At 40.7% G+C, this 17,133-nt stretch overlaps 1 protein-coding gene across 1 annotated transcript in view; it reads right to left on the reverse strand.

Moving 5' to 3' along the window:
* Window positions 1-17,133, reverse strand: part of nrxn3a (neurexin 3a) — a 208,994-nt gene that overhangs the window by 173,817 nt on the left and 18,044 nt on the right. The window contains 3 exon segments of the mRNA XM_013914133.1: window positions 1,537-1,548; window positions 3,369-3,395; window positions 4,493-4,516. Coding sequence (XP_013769587.1) covers window positions 1,537-1,548; window positions 3,369-3,395; window positions 4,493-4,516 — 63 coding nt within the window.

Genomic DNA, 17,133 nt, shown 5'->3' on the forward strand with positions numbered 1-17,133 from the left:
CCTGTTTCAAAATCAAACACCAGTTTGTGAGAAGATTATCTTCTTTTTTTATTAGGCAGATAAAGTTTTGCATTGGCTAATTTGTCAATTGTTTGTTACAAATGTTCGTATTTTAATATTCAAAAATGTTTTTGCCCAAAACATATGTGCACTACATGTCAGTAAAAATACTATGAAAATATTGCTGAGAAAGCCATGAGTAACTATTGCCTGGTGGCTTTCACCCCACTTATCATGAAGTGGCTGGAATGGCTGCTTTTGGCCACATTCAGGAGTCAGTTGACATCAGTGTGGGTCCACAGCAGCATGCATACAGGAAGAACCAGTCTGTCATCCACTCTGCTCTCATGCATGTGTCAGCCTGCTCTTTCTGAACTCTGACTCTGTATTTGTATTTGTATTTGTATCTTTATTTACTCTGTATTTAATACCATCATTCCACAGACACTAACCAATAAGCTGTTACTGTGTGTAACTGGGTGCTGGACGTCTTGACAGGCAGGCCATCCTCCACCATCAAACTTAAAGCCAGCTCTCCACAAGGGCGTGTATGGTGGCCTCTACTGTGTACACTTCTCACGTGATTACTCAGCAAAGTATCCAGGCAATCATATTCTGAAGTTTGTAGATGGCTGTTGTTGGTCTGATCTCTGATCTCTACGTACAGGAAAGAGGTGGAAGAGCAACCTCACATGGGCCACGAATTCAGCCAGTATTATGAAGGAAGCTGATCGATGACTGTTTTTCATGAGGAGGCTGAAGTAGCTGATCTTGGGGTACCGTGTTCTGGTGGAGAGTGTTCTGACTTCTTCTATAATTGTCTGTTATGGCAACTGCTCTGAGGCTGACAAGACGGCGCTGCAGAAATCTGCCCAAAAGGTCACCAACAGCAGTTTCCCTTCTCTGGAGCACGTTTGTATTAAGAGATGCAGAATCGGGTATTGAACATCAACAGCATCTATCTAAAAACGAAATTACTGGAAAGCTTAAATGATCTGCTGTTCTGTATCAGTGGTCTGTTTGCATGATTTTGCTTGATAAGATGAATTATCAGTAACATAAATAAACTAAATGCACCTACATTGTTCTCAGACCACAACACACTGGTTACATTTTGAGCATTGTTTAAGGACAACCTGCTCCGTCACTGGTTCCATCAGCCAGGAGAAGATCCTTTATTTTCTCCTGGTTGTTCTGTAAACTGCCCCACAGTGACGCTTGTTCTTTTAACATCATGCAGCTTCTGCACAGGTGTACTGTATACAACTCAGATCAAATTACAAAACACATGCACGCTTTTATAAACAAGCAGAAAGCAACACAGTGTGTTTTTTTCCTTCTTCAATTAAAGTTGGCTTAATTACTTGCTTACTCCAAGCACTCTCTGTGAAAAGCCATTACACAAGAGAAGTGAATACAGACAAACACACACCTTTAAAACATCAAACACATAACACTGCACTGCTCTTAAACACTCACAGAACAACCGTCGCTTTTCATAGAGGTGGAAAAGGAAAGATTTTGAAAAAGCTGTACCTTTGCTTTTAGCTAGAAGAGCAGGGGAGGCGGAGACAGCACAGAATCCACAGCCAAGAGTGCCCAGAGAGGGGAGAAGAAGAAGAGGGAAATTTAGTCCAAATTATAGCAGACACCAACCATATCATGTCATAGAATTCAATAATGCACAGCACCATCTTTGATGTAACTGTACATCTCAAACACATGAAAGCCACGAGCAGTAACTACTCAAATAGAGGACTTCTGGGAAAAGGGGCGGATAGAACACTCATCAGGAAAATGAGGAAATTTGTATAATATCTAAAAGTAGAGATGCATGCATGAAAATAAACTTACAATATATATTACATGACCATGCAGAGCTGTTTCACTAATTTACCCTTTCATTCATACTCATGCATTTTGTCCCGTTTCTACTGACATTCATTCCTCTTCTTTCCACTGCATGCTTTCACCTCTCCGGTCTTCCTACTCTCACTAGACATCTCAGTGTGTCTCTCTTGACATTACGACACGTTTTCTCCAGATAGAAATGGTGCAGCCCTTCTGACCTTCTCTGTACTTCTCCATCAACATTCTCAGAGCAAGCATCACATTTGTAATTCTCGTTCTGCTGCTCACTGATCATCGGGTCACTTTAAAAGCTCTTTCTCATAGCTTCATGGTATGGTTCCACTCCCTCTGTAGCCATCAGTACCGGCACAGCTCCTCTCTCCTAGACATCTACACACCTGCACCAGTGTGTGATGTGGACCAAGTGCCTTTCACTCTCAATCCCTTTTTTAAAGTCCAGCTCTGAGGTCCTTACACTGGCTGCCTGTCCGTCAGAGGATAGACTTTAAAGTTCTGATGCTGGTCTATAAAGCTCTGAATGGTTTAGGACCAAAATACATCAGTGACCTCCTGACCCAGTATGAACCTTCCAGATCCCTCAGGTCATCTGGATCCGGTCTTTTATCAGTTCCCAGAGTCAGAACCAGACACGGAGAAGCTGCATTCAGCTTTTATGCTCCTTATATCTGGAACAAACTCCCAGAAAGCCTCAGATCAGCTGAAACACTCAGTTTATTTAAATCCAGGTTGAAGACTCACCTGTTCTCAACTGCATTTGAATAAAGCACCAAATCCACACTTCAAGCTTAAATTTCAAAACTTACATTTAACTACTGATTTTATCTACTGTTCTGATTTTATCTGTTTTGATTTTATATACTGTTTTGTTTTTTTGTTTGTTTGTTAATTAGTTAGTTAGTTTATTTGCTTGTTTTAATCAATTTTAAATCATGCTTTTTATTTGTTTTTGTTTCTAATGTCTCTGTAAAGCACTTTGAATCACCTTGTTGTTGAATTGTGCTATACAAATAAACTTGCCTTGCCTTAAAGCTGCTCACTTCCTCCTTATTAATTCTCTGCACTTTCTGAATCACTAACTTTCCTCCATCCATCCTAATCTCTCTCTCATCTTTCTTCATTTATCTGCTTCTCCGAGTACTCCTCCCATCTTCGTACCACACCTGTAACTTGTTACTACATTTCCATCTCTATTCCTTTTTTTTTAGTGTGCGCAGTGAACACCCGTGTCCATCTCTATCACTAATCACCCTGACCTGTTTCACATTGTTTCTAGCTCAATCACTGCCAATCCATCTTTCTCCTTAGTGTCACGTTTTACATACAAACCAATAACAAGCTTTGTTTGTTACAGTTTTCTTAGGACAGTAAAAAGAAGGAGAGAGGGGAAATAAAATAACATCGTGTATTGAACAACACCATCAAAAACAACCACAGCACAGCACAACAGAGTCACAACCAAAGATAGACTTGTAGCAAAGACATAAAGAGAGGCATACCTTGCTCTGCCATCATATGTGCAAGGCCTTAAGAAAATAGGAAAGGTATAAAAGAGAGGAAAGAGAGAGAATATTTCAGCAAAGAGAACACTTAGTTTCAATACCCTCTGGTATTGTGATGATTCATGCTTTTACCCATAGTGAAAGCATAACATCAGATCACACAGGTGCCACAAAGCTTCCTGTGCCTGAGCAGGAGGCTTCCTCGTAACGAGTATAACACATAAAAAGCTCATGTGTGCTTTTTACGTTTGTGTAGCAGAACTCAACTGACCTGCTGTACAGACATAAAAATGCGATATCTGCTCTTTGCTCTTTGGCTGTTTGAGGCAGCAAACACAAATTATAAACACATTATTGAAATGTCTTCAGTTCATTAGTTTATGTCCCTGTCACGCTAACACACAGCTGCTTATTTAAACATCCAGTTGATGGGAGTGACATGTCTGTTTTTCTGTTTCTGGTTATTGTCCAGTTCTATTTTTTGGTTTAGTCTTTTTTTAGTATTATAGCTGCTTTAAAATGAATTGTGACAGAATATATAATATTTTAAATATGATTTCCTGAAGGCCAGCTCGTGAGCTGTCCAAGCATTTGACACACCATGAATGTCCTGTGAAGTTTTAGTCCACATGAACTGAATTTCATCACTTTTGTGCAAAGACAGTAAAATAATGAGAATTAATGCAATGCTCTAGTTTAATAAATTCTTTGTTTTCAATCAGATACTTAAATATCTCTATAGAACTTGTTAGAGGTAAGTAATCTGTAACTACTGGTATGATGAGACAGCCCAAGAGGCAGGATCCTATAATCTGTGTTGAATATCAGATTTCTGAAGGAATAAACAGAAATATTATGGACATTTGTAACTGAAAGATAAACCTAATATCTGCACATGGTTGAATAATTAACACATAGTGTCATAGTAATAGTCTTAGTCATTTGTCCCTCCTTTGTAAAAGAAATATCCCATTTCAGGGAATGCAATGTGAATTATGTTAAAGCACAGACAGGAACATTTCATTAAGCTGGAACAGTAGCTTCACATTGTCGTCACCAAGTCTGTTTGCACTTGTCTGAATATCTGCTTCCATCTGACATTATTCACTAAAAACACTCACCTGGCATGTTGTTGCTGTTGATTTCTAGAGCAAAAAAACGGAGACAAAGAAAACAAGCAAAGGTAGTATTAGAAACACACTTGTTTCTTGCATGCTGACTATCATGCAAATAATTACACACATAGTTCATACAGAGGGCTGGCAGTACACTCAGCCTTTTGCATGTTCTTTACAATGCAAAATGTTTGAGCAAGTAGCACTTAAAGCAGCAGCACTTTGATCCACAATCACGACAGGAAATACAAAGAGAAATGTTCAGCACAAAAAGGCATTTGTTCTCACGCATGTGTGCATTTTCCCTTATCCTGCATTGAAGTCACATTACCTCATTTATTCTGTAATAGTATACTGTTACTACAGCACGAAGACATGCAAAGAAAAAATAAAAATGTCAAATGTTAAAGCCAGAAAGGCCCTAATGTCAAAGATCTACGGTTGTGGTCTGAGACTCATTATAGGCATCTTTCAGGGTGGAGTAACTGTACAGAACAGATCTTTATTTAAGTATTAGGTGCAATCCCCAACCTCAGTATAAATACAGGATCTACATGTCTACATTAATGCCCATGAATATTTGGTGAAATGTCCCTTAGCAAGTTGAACCTTAACAGGATACGTTTGTATCAACAAGCTTGTGACAAAACTCTGGTTGGATAACTGACCACAGTTCTCCTTCTTAGCTCTTGGATCTTCAGGCCCATCAGAAGAGTGCTGCCAAACAAATTATGCTGTCAGAAAGAAGTCAATCATGATCACTAACAAAACGTTTAACAGGCCTTGGCCTTGTCATGTTATAAAACATCCATCCATCCATCCTCATCCACTTTATCCGAGTATAAAATAATAATGCAGAATTCAGCTGACTGCAGTGAGATTTTACACACTTTATTTATTTGAGCCTGTATATGCACCTTTGACCCTGCGTGGGTTAGATGATGATGATTGGATGTGAACTTGTGATCACAACTGCATGTTTGCATATCCACAGATACAAATGTGGAAATATGGAGCTATTTGAGCTTTTGTCACAGATGCAAGAAAACTGAGCTTCTATATGAGTTTCAATCTATTTTTTACGTACAAATTTACTTACATTAGCAAAATAATCCACTAAGACAATGATGGCACCAAAAAAATAGATCTCTGTATAAAATCACAGTAACTTAGTTTGCTACACAGAACTCATACTGTATGCTGTTAAAAGCAGTACAAATTATCATTGCAACTAATATTTATTTACCTTGAACACAGGCTTGGAGAGAAACCCAACAAAATCAGTGATTTAAAGCCACTGGAAACAAATTTTAGGTGGAACATTGTTTGTTTGCTTGCTTCTTAATCCAGTTAACCTGTAAATCACTTAATTCAAGAAGTGAATAATTGTGGAATCTATAAAGAACAAGTTAGCGAAGAACAAATTTTAGATTGTATTTCTCTGCTATTGTTGTTCCTGGGAGCCTGTCACAACAGCAAGAAATATCTTTCCATGTGTTCAGTTGAAACTTTGAAAATGCAAACTTCACACATAGACTGGGACTACATTTCAACCAGTGGTGCTGAGGATCTTGTCAAAATGATAAACGCAGAAAAGTACCAGCAGATTGTGATCCTCCATGCTATAGTATCTCAAAAGCATCACATGTACTGCTTCATTTTTCAGTATGTCATTAATCCCAAATAGGCATAGCTGGACTGGCCATCGGCAATTTTTCTTTTTTTCGTTTTTTTTTCCCGTAACGGTATAAACAATGAAAGGTGGTGGATTGGCCAGATGCTGGCCGGTGTGTAAAAATAACTCAGTTGTTTGGTGGTGGCTATGGCGGGGCTTCCACAGATTCAGTAACATTAGCAAGTGGTGGAAGGCAGCAGGTGCAACACGCTGGCAGGTGGATGAAATGCAGGAGGAGCAGAGACCCGAGGCGGTGAACTGAACTTCAGGTAAGAAGTTATGACCTGCAGTCTCTCTGGGTCAGATATAAACCAAGTTTAGGTGGAGTTTATTCTCGTTATGCTGAGTTTTTACAGTCAGTTACAATAACTCGTACTGCTACTAGCTAGCATGACGGAGTTTATATACAGCTGGGCGGGTGCTATGATGTTAATGATGTTGAACTTGTTTTATCTTATTTTATTTATAAGGTTAGTTAGTAGAGTTTCCAACCGTCCCGTAAAAAATAGAATCGAAAAGAAAATATTACACGTTTCGTATTGAGGTGAAAAGGAACAGTTTGTCCCGGACTTCAGCTACAATGAAAAAGACACAAAGCTGGAATTATTGTCTTTGCTGCACAGCTGCCTCTTCTTCTCTCATCCTCTCCCTCTCCTGTTGCTACTTCAATCATGAAACTGATCAGTGATCAGCTGATCGGCTTTTCTCTCTCGTTTATTTATCGCCCACTTTGTGCCAGAAAGAGGAAACCAGCGGATGTCGCGCTAAACAACAGCAGCACGTTTAAGCTTGATCAGCTGTTGTTAGAATTTATTTAATATTAATTTCTAGTATCAGCTGATGTTTGCTGGAGCCACAGCTGTAAAGCTGCTGGTCATGATGTCGGTTTGGTTATGTGGTGAGAGGGAAACATGAAGATGAAACCAGGAGATGTCCTTACTGGATCATCAGAGCTGAACAGGTGATGGAGAAACAGGTTTACCTTTTAGGTGACATGAATGAGTTGAAGTTATGAACTGTTTCTGAGAGACAAATAACACCAGGATCCTTTTCTAAGCAGCTGACAGCTGGTAACTGTGCAGGGGCGGGTCTAGCAAAGTGTTGCCAGGGGGGCAGGTAGGGCATTAACAGGGAGAGGGGGGCACAAGGAAATACTTTTCATTCTTATTCTCATTTAAAATGTCTCACTTTTAACAAATAATTATCTGAATCTTGCAACAAATGTTTTCATCTGATGTAAAATGTATAGAAATCCATTATTGTACATAGTAATTTTTTTTAGGGTCCCATCATAATTTAGTTTAGTTTAGTTAGTCCCAACACTGCTGACAACTGATCCATTCTGTAGTTGGTATCCGTAGCCAGTCTTGTCAATGATCCCACAGCAGTGGGGACAGAGCGTCTCCTTGGTAGATCCCTCACTTGATGGTGACTTGTGCTATGGGCTTGAAGTTGGCCTCTAGTGTTGTACGCCACACCCCCACTGGAGTGCACTCCAAACTGTACGGCCTCAAGGTTAATGCCGAGAAGACCAAAGTCCTGACCACCGACGGCTTACCAACGATCGTCCACCTCGACGGTGTGCAGATCAAACAAGTCCAACAATTTCAATATCTGGGGTCCCTCGTCGAGGAGAAGAAAGTGGCATCATCAGTGGAGAGACGCTCCAGAATTGGGCAGGCGGCAGCAGCATTCGCTTCCCTGCGCTGGTGCATCTGGAAGAAGAACAACATCTCATTGGCGACAAAGATCCGCCTTTACCGAACCCTGATCCTGCCCATTCTACTTTACGGCGCAGAGACGTGGACAATGCTCAAACACGACCTGAGCAAGCTCAAAGTTTTCCAAATGCATTGCCTTAGATGCATTCTCGGCGTTTCCCTTCGCGACCGTCATTCGAATGACACCATCCTCACCAGCTGCGGCAGCCAACCGACGATCGGCCACCTAATCCAGCGCCGCCGATTTCGTTGGTTTGGCCACATTTATCGAATGGACCCGAGCCGCTACCCCCATGGCCTACTCTGGTTGACCCGCCCCACCGATTGGAGGGTGCATCGAAATGCACCAAAGAAGACATGGATGAAACAAATCCAGGATGATTTGAAGGCCCTTCGACTTGACCTCGAGCAGGCAAGAACCATCGCCCTAGATCGAAAAGCGTGGAAGATAATCGTTGGTCAAGCAAGAGAACCTGCGGCACCTACAGCAGCGTACTGGTTGCGCGGCAGACCACCGCCGCTGGTCGCCCGCTAAGGACAAGAAGAGAAGAGAGACACCCCCACTGAGTTCCTGATGAAGTCCTGTTGATAGGTCTAGGCCTTCCAGGATCCAGGTGTGGGGCATTGAGTCATAGGCCTTCTTGTAGTCAATCCAGGTAGTGCACAGGTTGGTCAGCCTAGTCTTGCAGTCTCGGGTGACTGCTCCATCTACCAGTAGCTGGTGTTTTCTGCCTCTGGTATTCTTGCAAATTCCTTTCTCATCTATTGAGCCATGTTCAGCTTAGCCGCTATGATGCCTGACAGGAGCTTCCACGTGGTGCTGAGGCGGGTTATTGGTCGGTAGTTGGAGGGGACTGGTCCCTTCTGGGGGTCCTTGGGTGTCAGGACTGCCTAGCCTTCGGTTAGCCATTCTGGGTATCTCTCATTGACTGGCTGGTTATTAGCTGGTTCATTTGTACGATGGAGTGCAGTCAGCTTCTTCAGCCAGTAGGCGTGAATCATGTCAGGGCTTGGTGGTGTCCAACCCCTCATACTGGAAAGCCAGTCTTGGATGTCTGCCTGTTCAGAGAGGTTGCTGTGGTCTGATATTAGGTCCACCAGCTACTTGGCATTGGTGTGTAAGTAACGGAACCCCATAACTAAGAAGATTCCTCATTTACATTAACAACAAATGGAAGTCTGTCAGATAGAGTCGAGTCACACCATTACAGCACAGTTCCTTTGATACCAATTGTGTGCTCTAATCTATATAATAAAATATTATTGTCAAGAATATCAAATGATGCACTGAGGTGTAGCACGATAAGTTGCCTCAAGGCACTATATAAAATAACACTGAATTGAATTAAACTGAATCGAATAAGTCCACTTTCTGAGGCAATGTAAAGATAATTGGTAACATTCACTCGTGCTGTTTCTGCACTATAGTCTGAATCCTGACTGAAACTCCGCAAATAAACAAGTTCTTTGCACACACTTGTCCAGCTATTTTTGAACTATTCTTACAATATTTTGTTAATAAAATGAAGCATAGAAATTGGTCTATACAATAATTTGCTATGACAGTAAAAGCTTTTTTAAGTAAATAATTAATTGCCGCAATCGTAAAACAGGTCTGTTTTAATAAAGATAAACTGATCATGTTTAAAAGTGAAACATTAATTAATTGTAGGAATTAGACTTATTGATGATTTAAAGGAGAAAATGAATGAAAATAAGTAATTAAGGATAGGAGGGTAACAGTACTAGCAAACATCAGCGACCACTACAGGCACGTCTGTGGGAAGGCGACTTTTAAAGAAATGAGTGAAGTCATCACTAGTCAAAGCTAAAGCAATAGCTCAACAGAGCTCAAACTCTCTGTTAGCCTGGGTACAAGGCTGACAACCTGGCAGGTTCCCATTTTCCTCTTTCTTACATATGGTAAGATGTCCTAGCTTTACAAAGACCCTTTTTTTTTTTTATAGAGCAATTATTTATCCAGGCCAAATGAAGATCTTCTAAATTAGCAAGGTGTCATTTCCTCTCCAACTTATGAGTTCTTTACTTGAAGGCTCATATTTGTGGGTTGTACCAGGGAGTCAAATGTCTCTGACTGGTTGCTTTCTTTTTCAGAAGAGCCACAGTATCCAGATTTGTATGCAGTCATGAATTAATACTGCTGCAAGATAACGGACTTCTGTACATAAAGTACAATTTAGGTAGCTGTTGCTCTTTGTTACTATTGCAAGTCATTCCCTTTTGTCTCTACTGCAGCTATGTTTGGTCTCTTCCTGTTAAACTGAAATTCTTCTATTAACTTATCAATTCTCCCAAGTGCTTGCTCATAAGAGATCATCTGATCATTGGGCTTTTCTAATATAGTAAGGCTTGCTTTGAGACAGCTGTTGTTGTAAACTGGCATTATAAGACTGAACAGAACAGCTATCTAACTTTTGTTGACACCGGTGATTTACAGGTAACTAGGGAAATATTGAAATGTGATCTGCCACACCATTGTCTTGAGAAATATGGTAGTCTCAAAAGCAAAATGGGATGATATTTGAATTAGTGTTAATTCACTTTAAGTTTTTTAATCAGGTTTTCTAACAGGCCCAATTTAATCAAAAACATTTTCTGAACTAATCACAGATATATAAACTAGTTTGATTGATTTTTTTATTATCTGCATTTTGAAAAAGTAAAAGACTATAGACAAGTAAAGCAGTGTTGTTATGTTAACCTAATTAAATACACTCAATTAGGTTACATTTAATTAAATATTTGACCCAAACTTTAGCTCTTATCCATTATTACTGACAGATGAGTCAATTCTTATTTATCAAATACAATATATAAAATATATTAAAAAGGTAAAATGGTAAAAACAAAAAAAGAGAAAGAAAAAAGTCATGCAAGTGAGTTATGACAAATTCTAGCTGTCACGAATGCAAAGATATTTTGCAAAAACAGACTAGTGAGTTTATTCTGGAGCAGCTCATAGGTTTAGTTAGCAGCAAAAGATACAATGTTCTTGGTTAAAAACCAATTCTGCTCTTAGATCAGTGAAGAATATCTTCCTGTATTCGTTTGGGCCACTCACAGAAATGAAGCAATGGTGTGACTGACTTGCGATCCATTAAATCCTCTTAGCATGGACAAATTGGGCATGTTAGGGAGTTAACACGAACGCAGGCAGATGGAAGTCAATCTGATATACATTACATATTAATTCAGTTTAAAGTGAAGACTGTCAACTGTGCTCAAATGTCAAACAAGCTGATCCAGTGGTAATCAGGGGGAGGAAGTGTGTGTGTGTGTGTGTGTGTGTGTGTGTGTGTGTGTGTGTGTGTGTGTGTGTGTGTGTACACAACAAGCTGTAATAACGACATATTTCAATGAAAGTCTCGGCAGTATTGAATATGACGGCACACCAGTGATTACCAACATTTGACTGGTTAGTTTTCATTTCCAACGTTATGGTGGACGTTCTGGAGTCGATAGATAAAAAAACGATCCAGTTTTGATGCATGTCTGTCACTACTTGAAATTCTCCACAAAGAGTTTCAAGCTTTCTGTAATTCAGTGAAGCAGAGCACAGCCTTCGGAGAACTAGCAGAATCATTCACAGAGGGAATGACGTGACTCTCAGAAGAAGACAAAGAAAGTCGGAGGAACCATTGGTAGGTTTTAAACCCCTTTGTGAAGTGCTCCAGCTAACAATGGCAATAGCAATGAATTTCAGTATCATTTTCTGACATTGTTTTCTAATGTTACATTTTGACAGCTTGTCTACTGAAGACAGTAAAGGTTAGAATAAAACAAAGTTTTAATGTCTTGATATAAAGTGCCTTGAGGTGACTGTTGTTGTGATTTGGCACTATATAAATAAAATCACTCACTAAGAGGCATTGTGTGCAGGCTTATCATTAGTAAATAAGATGTGTTGGTGCAGTAGAAAGAAAGTCAAAGGTTCATTTCATGACAGAAATCAGTGATGCAGATTGAAAACAAACATTACCTGAAACACTAGCAAGCAAAAGTGCAAAAAGGCAGAGTCATTAATATGACTTAGAAGTGTCTGTTTATGTAGACTTGCTCTCTAAACAGTGTTAAAACGTTAGCTAACATTAGTCAACTTTAACTGTAACTTTAACCTTCAGTCTGCTGGCCAAGGAACGGATGTACTTTATTGTCTTCGTTTGTTACAGTTTCTTATTGTGGTCAAACTGGGCTTAGGTGATTGTTTACAGTACAGTTAGATGGACATTAGCTATTGTCCAACAGCCCTTATTCAATATTAGAATATTGCTATAAACCTTATTGGGCTGTAAATCTGTTTCCCTGTTCATTTTACCTTTTGAGTGACAGAGGACGATAGTGAAGGAGAGGAGGAAAAGAAACAAGCAGCGGTGGACTTGTAGTGGTAGTGGTCAGACCAGGTCATCATCACGATGCCTCCGTACTTTGACAGCCCCTGTAGCCCCTGTGTGAGTATGTTCACTGATTATTGGTTATTACTGGTTATTTCACATAACTAAGCAGTGTGTTATGCTGTTATCAAATGTGCATATGCAGTGAGAACCAGGTGAGAAAATAGACTGATAATGAAGTTGGGTAGAAAGCAATAACTGCTGAACAAAGAAGAAAGAAAAAGAAAACCAAGATGCGTTTCATGGATACTTTGTACCACACTTAAAATACTGTGGGACATTTTAAATAAAACATATTCTTTAATATGAATGGTAACAGTTAACAGCCTTCAGAAGTAAAGCATGAGGGTGGCAGTATCATGCTGTGGGGAAGACTTTCAGGAGCGGGATCTAAGAGACTATTCAGAGTCAAAGGTTCAATGCAGCAGCGTACAGAGGCATCCTTGATGATGACCTGGTCTGAGCGCTCTGGCGGGGCAAAGGTTTATCTTCCCACAGGACCACAACCCCAAGCACACAGCCAAGATAAGAAAGAAATGGGTTTGGGACCTCACTGAGTGTTTCTGCATGGCCCAGCTGGAGCCCAGACTTGAACCCAGTTGAACACTGAAAATGACACAGATGCTCCACATCATACCTGGTGGAGCCTGAGAGGTTCAGCAAAGAATATTTTGAGACAATAGGTGTGCCTGGCTTGTAGCATCATACTCAGAAAGACTTCAGGCTGCAATTGTAAATCTCTAAAGGTGCTTCAACAAAGTACTAAGCAAAGGCTGTGAATAATTATGTACATGTTATAATTTTTGGTTTATTATGTTTAAAAACTGTTTGTTTAACTTTTTTAATTTAATGGTAAATGGACTGATTCTTATATAGTGCTTTGCTACTCTCCTGGAGTACTCAAAGCACTCTATACAACATGCCTCATTCACACAAGCACTTCTAAACACAAGTGCAAACTGAACTACATTCACACGATGAACGCATCGGAGGGCAACTCAGGGTTAGTATCTTGCCCAAGGATATTCGGCATGCAGACTGGGGAAGCCAAGGATCGAACCACCAACCTTCCGATCAGTAGCTGATCTGCTCGACCACCTGAGCCACAGCCACCCCAAAGTCCATTTTGGAATAACGTTGTAACATGACAAAATGTGGAGCAAGTGAAGTGCTGTGGATATTTTCCAGGTGCACCGTAGTCTTGGAACTGATGACCTGTGTTGAACCTGCACAATAAAGAGAGCGTTTGCACAAATTTGAAAACCAGCTCTCTTAACAGTTTGTTTCTTGTCCAGGTGTGTGGAGCAGCAGTGTGATTGCATCTGTACTGAATAACTGCTTTAGTTGCTTGATGATTTGGTGGACTGTCTCCATGTGGTTAGGAGACCAAAATAACCTTGTGTGTATTTCTCCTCTTATCTACTATATTACATTAGTAGTATTAATAGTTCTTTAACTTACTTTTGAAAGTTCTGATTGTCACATTTGATCCTTTGCCTCATGTTTAATGACCAAAGCTCAACTGTAAAAGTCTTGTAATATACTGAAATCCAAATAACGTTCTTTTGAAAGTAGCATTGTAATGTGTACACAGCTAAACTAAGATGAAGAGAACTGGTTAAGAGACATGACCAGAAACTGACAGGACAGACTTCAGTTTCAATGACCAGCTTCCTCAGGAAATTCTGCAGAAACGCATGGTCCTGTTCCCAATTCAAACACAGACACACCCATACAAGACAGACATATATCAACATACAGCACACATCCACTCAGACATGGAGGGTACCCACAGAAGAACATACACCCATACACTCCCATTACAGCATCTTCAATAGATGGTCACATTATCGCTACAGTAACCACCAGACTCCTCCATGTTATTTCCAGCAATCACCATGAGCATGCAATCTTTTAGATTTTGCAGCCTGTTTTGTTCATCACATTGTCTCCAGTCTGCTGTTCCACCTGCTAGTCAGAATCCAGAGCAGCCCACCTATCCTTGGTATCACAAGCATATCATGTTCTCCAACAGTCTTCAGTAAAGATAAAACACTCTCTCCCACCACCTAGGATTCTTCCATAGATCTCCTTCTTGTACTCTGTTGCCTACAGCAGATTATGTAACTTCTATCACCTTGAGTACATACCATCCTCTTCTCCTGTGGTTGCAGGATTCTTCTTTGTCGCTTAGAAAGACAACAGTCTCAGGCCATGCATCAATTACCACATTTCGGACCAAATTACAATAAAAAAAAAATCAACTCCCTCTGAAAGTTCAGCTTTCTAATTCCTTCAAAGGGCCACTGTTTTCACAAACCTTACAAATTGTAAGTATTTTAAGTTTCTATGCCCTTTGGACTCACAAGCACCCTGCAGTGTTTTAGCCACTAATGCTGTGATTTCCCTTATCTCTTAATGCTTGTATATCTCTACAATATCCTAAACTTTTCCAGAAGTCTGAAGAAACACCATGTCCATTTGTGGCATGTGCTACAGAGTCTACTGGAGAACTCGTTATATGTTAAAGCAGAGAAATGTGAGTCCCATGGGTCACCTTACTTGGTTTTGTATTTGAGGGTGGGCAAATGAAGACCAACCTGGAGTAAGTCAAAGCTGTCGTGAACTGGCACACCCTCACGACTCAGAAGCAGTTTCAGCGCTTCCTAGGATTTGCAAATTTTATTACTGAAGTTGACGCCTCTACCTCTGGTGTTGGTACACCCCTCTCCCAACGGTCCACTCTAGAAAGTAAACTATAGCCTTGCTCTTTTTTTCCTGTCATCTAACTGTTGATGAGTGCCATTGTAATGTCAGAAAATGGGAGCCGCAAGCTGTAAAGTTAGCATTAGAGGAGTAGCAACATTGTTTGTGGCAACACCCAAACACCCATTTGTCGTTTAGTCGGTTCAGAAATATCTAAATGATTGAATTCTCATCAGGCTCCATGGTCACTGCTTTTTGGATATTTTGACTTTGCCTCAGAGGATGAAACGGCCGAACCAGAAAACATCCTGCCATCCACATGCTTCATTGGCTCCCTCACCTGGGAGAAGGATCACCAGGTATCACCAGCTTTCAAGCCTTGAAAGCTGGTGCTACTAATTCCTACAGGTGTTCCAACTTTTCTGGATTACTTACAGCCCCCTCTGTCTGCATAAAGCAGTGTTGGACACACTGTGGTACCCTCGTCAGCATCAGCTGCAGTACTGTACTGCAGAAAGCAGTGTGTTGGTACAAACAGGGTGAGAAAAAGGCAATTAACAATGGAAGAGAGACGGACCATCGTAACTCTTATAAATGTCGGTCTGTCCTACAGAGAGACTGCAAAGAAAGTCAAGGTGTCAGTGAGTCCAGTTTCCTTCTGCACTATGAAACAAACTGTGACAGGAAGAGTCTGACAGACCCAGAGACACGACTGAATCAGGTCACGTGATGGCGGCTCACAGGACAACAGCTTCAAGCAGCTTAACAGTGCTCGTAGTAAGAAGGTCTGTTTCAGCTGTGAAGAGAAGACTTCAAGCTGCAGGTTTGACAGGATGAGTTGCAGCGAGAAAGCCAGGCAAGACAAAGAGGCTCGTCTGTACCATGAAACACCAACACTGGACTGCTGAGGACTGGAAGAAGGTATTATGGACCGATGGATCAAATGTGAAATCTTCAGTTCATCACACAGGATCTTTGTCGTCGAGTAGGTGAAAGGATGGATCCACAGTGTGTGTCATCACCTGTCAAACATGGAGGAGGAAGTGTGATGGTCTGGGGCTGTTTGCTGGATCCAGGGTCGGCGACTTGTAGAGTGGGAGGCGCCATGAACCAAAACAGCTACCACAGCATTCATGCAGCACCCTCTGGTATGGTGCCAACTAGGTCGGGGCATGAACCCGACCATTATCTTGCCTCATGATGAAGCAAGATAATGACCCCAAACATAAGTTGAAGCTGTGCCAGAACTACCTCAGGAATAAAGATGGTGAGCTTGAAAACATGGAGTGTCCAGCACAGTCTCCAGACGTAAACCCCATCGAGCTGGTTTGGGATGAACTGGACAGAAGAGTGAAACCAAAGCAACCTACAAGGTCCACATTTATGGGAACTTCTGCTACAGATATGGGAGAATATCTGATTTCTGTTGTAGACAGAAGCCACAGGTGTGTTCAGCTGTTATATCTGCCAAAGGGGCTACTTTGATGAGTCAAAAGTTTAGAAGGTCTATAGGTTATTTGTACTATGCTTTCATTGTAAGTGAATGAGATATTAAAATAAAAAATAAAAAATAAAAATTTTTTCAATAAAAAACTGAATAATTGGGGTGTTCTAAAATGGTAGTGTATAGTCTATATACGATTTCCTGGTATACCGATTACACATCAGAGCTACAAAGAATCAGAAGAAAGCGCTTTGCTAGGACTGATTGGAGGCAAACTTCATTTCAATACCACTGCATACCACGAAGCACTTTACCTTACCATCTAAATGCAAAACATGTTGCAGCGAGCACAAACTGTGGGAGCTGTTAGTGCTAGCAGTTAGCGTACCAAAAAAGGTGTCGGCAGCCCAAACTTGATGAAATAACTGGCTTCAGGAGCACAATTTGTTAGTCAACATCGGACAAACATACAAATTCTCTCACAAAGTGGATTGTTCTGGACTATAGACCACTATCAGTGGTACAAGATAGGGGGTTAGAAAATGTGCTACAGTAGCGTCAGGTGATCCAACTTTCCAAGTGCCGAAAGACTATTTCAAGTAAAATTCAACAACTGTGTGTGTGTGTATGTATGTGTGTGTGTGTGTGTGTGTGTGTGTGTGTGTGTGTGTGTGTGTGTGTGTGTGTGT

This window comes from Pundamilia nyererei, unplaced genomic scaffold, assembly GCF_000239375.1.
Source record: "Pundamilia nyererei isolate P.nyererei 1_Seehausen unplaced genomic scaffold, PunNye1.0 scaffold00173, whole genome shotgun sequence".
Lineage (NCBI taxonomy): Eukaryota > Metazoa > Chordata > Actinopteri > Cichliformes > Cichlidae > Pundamilia > Pundamilia nyererei.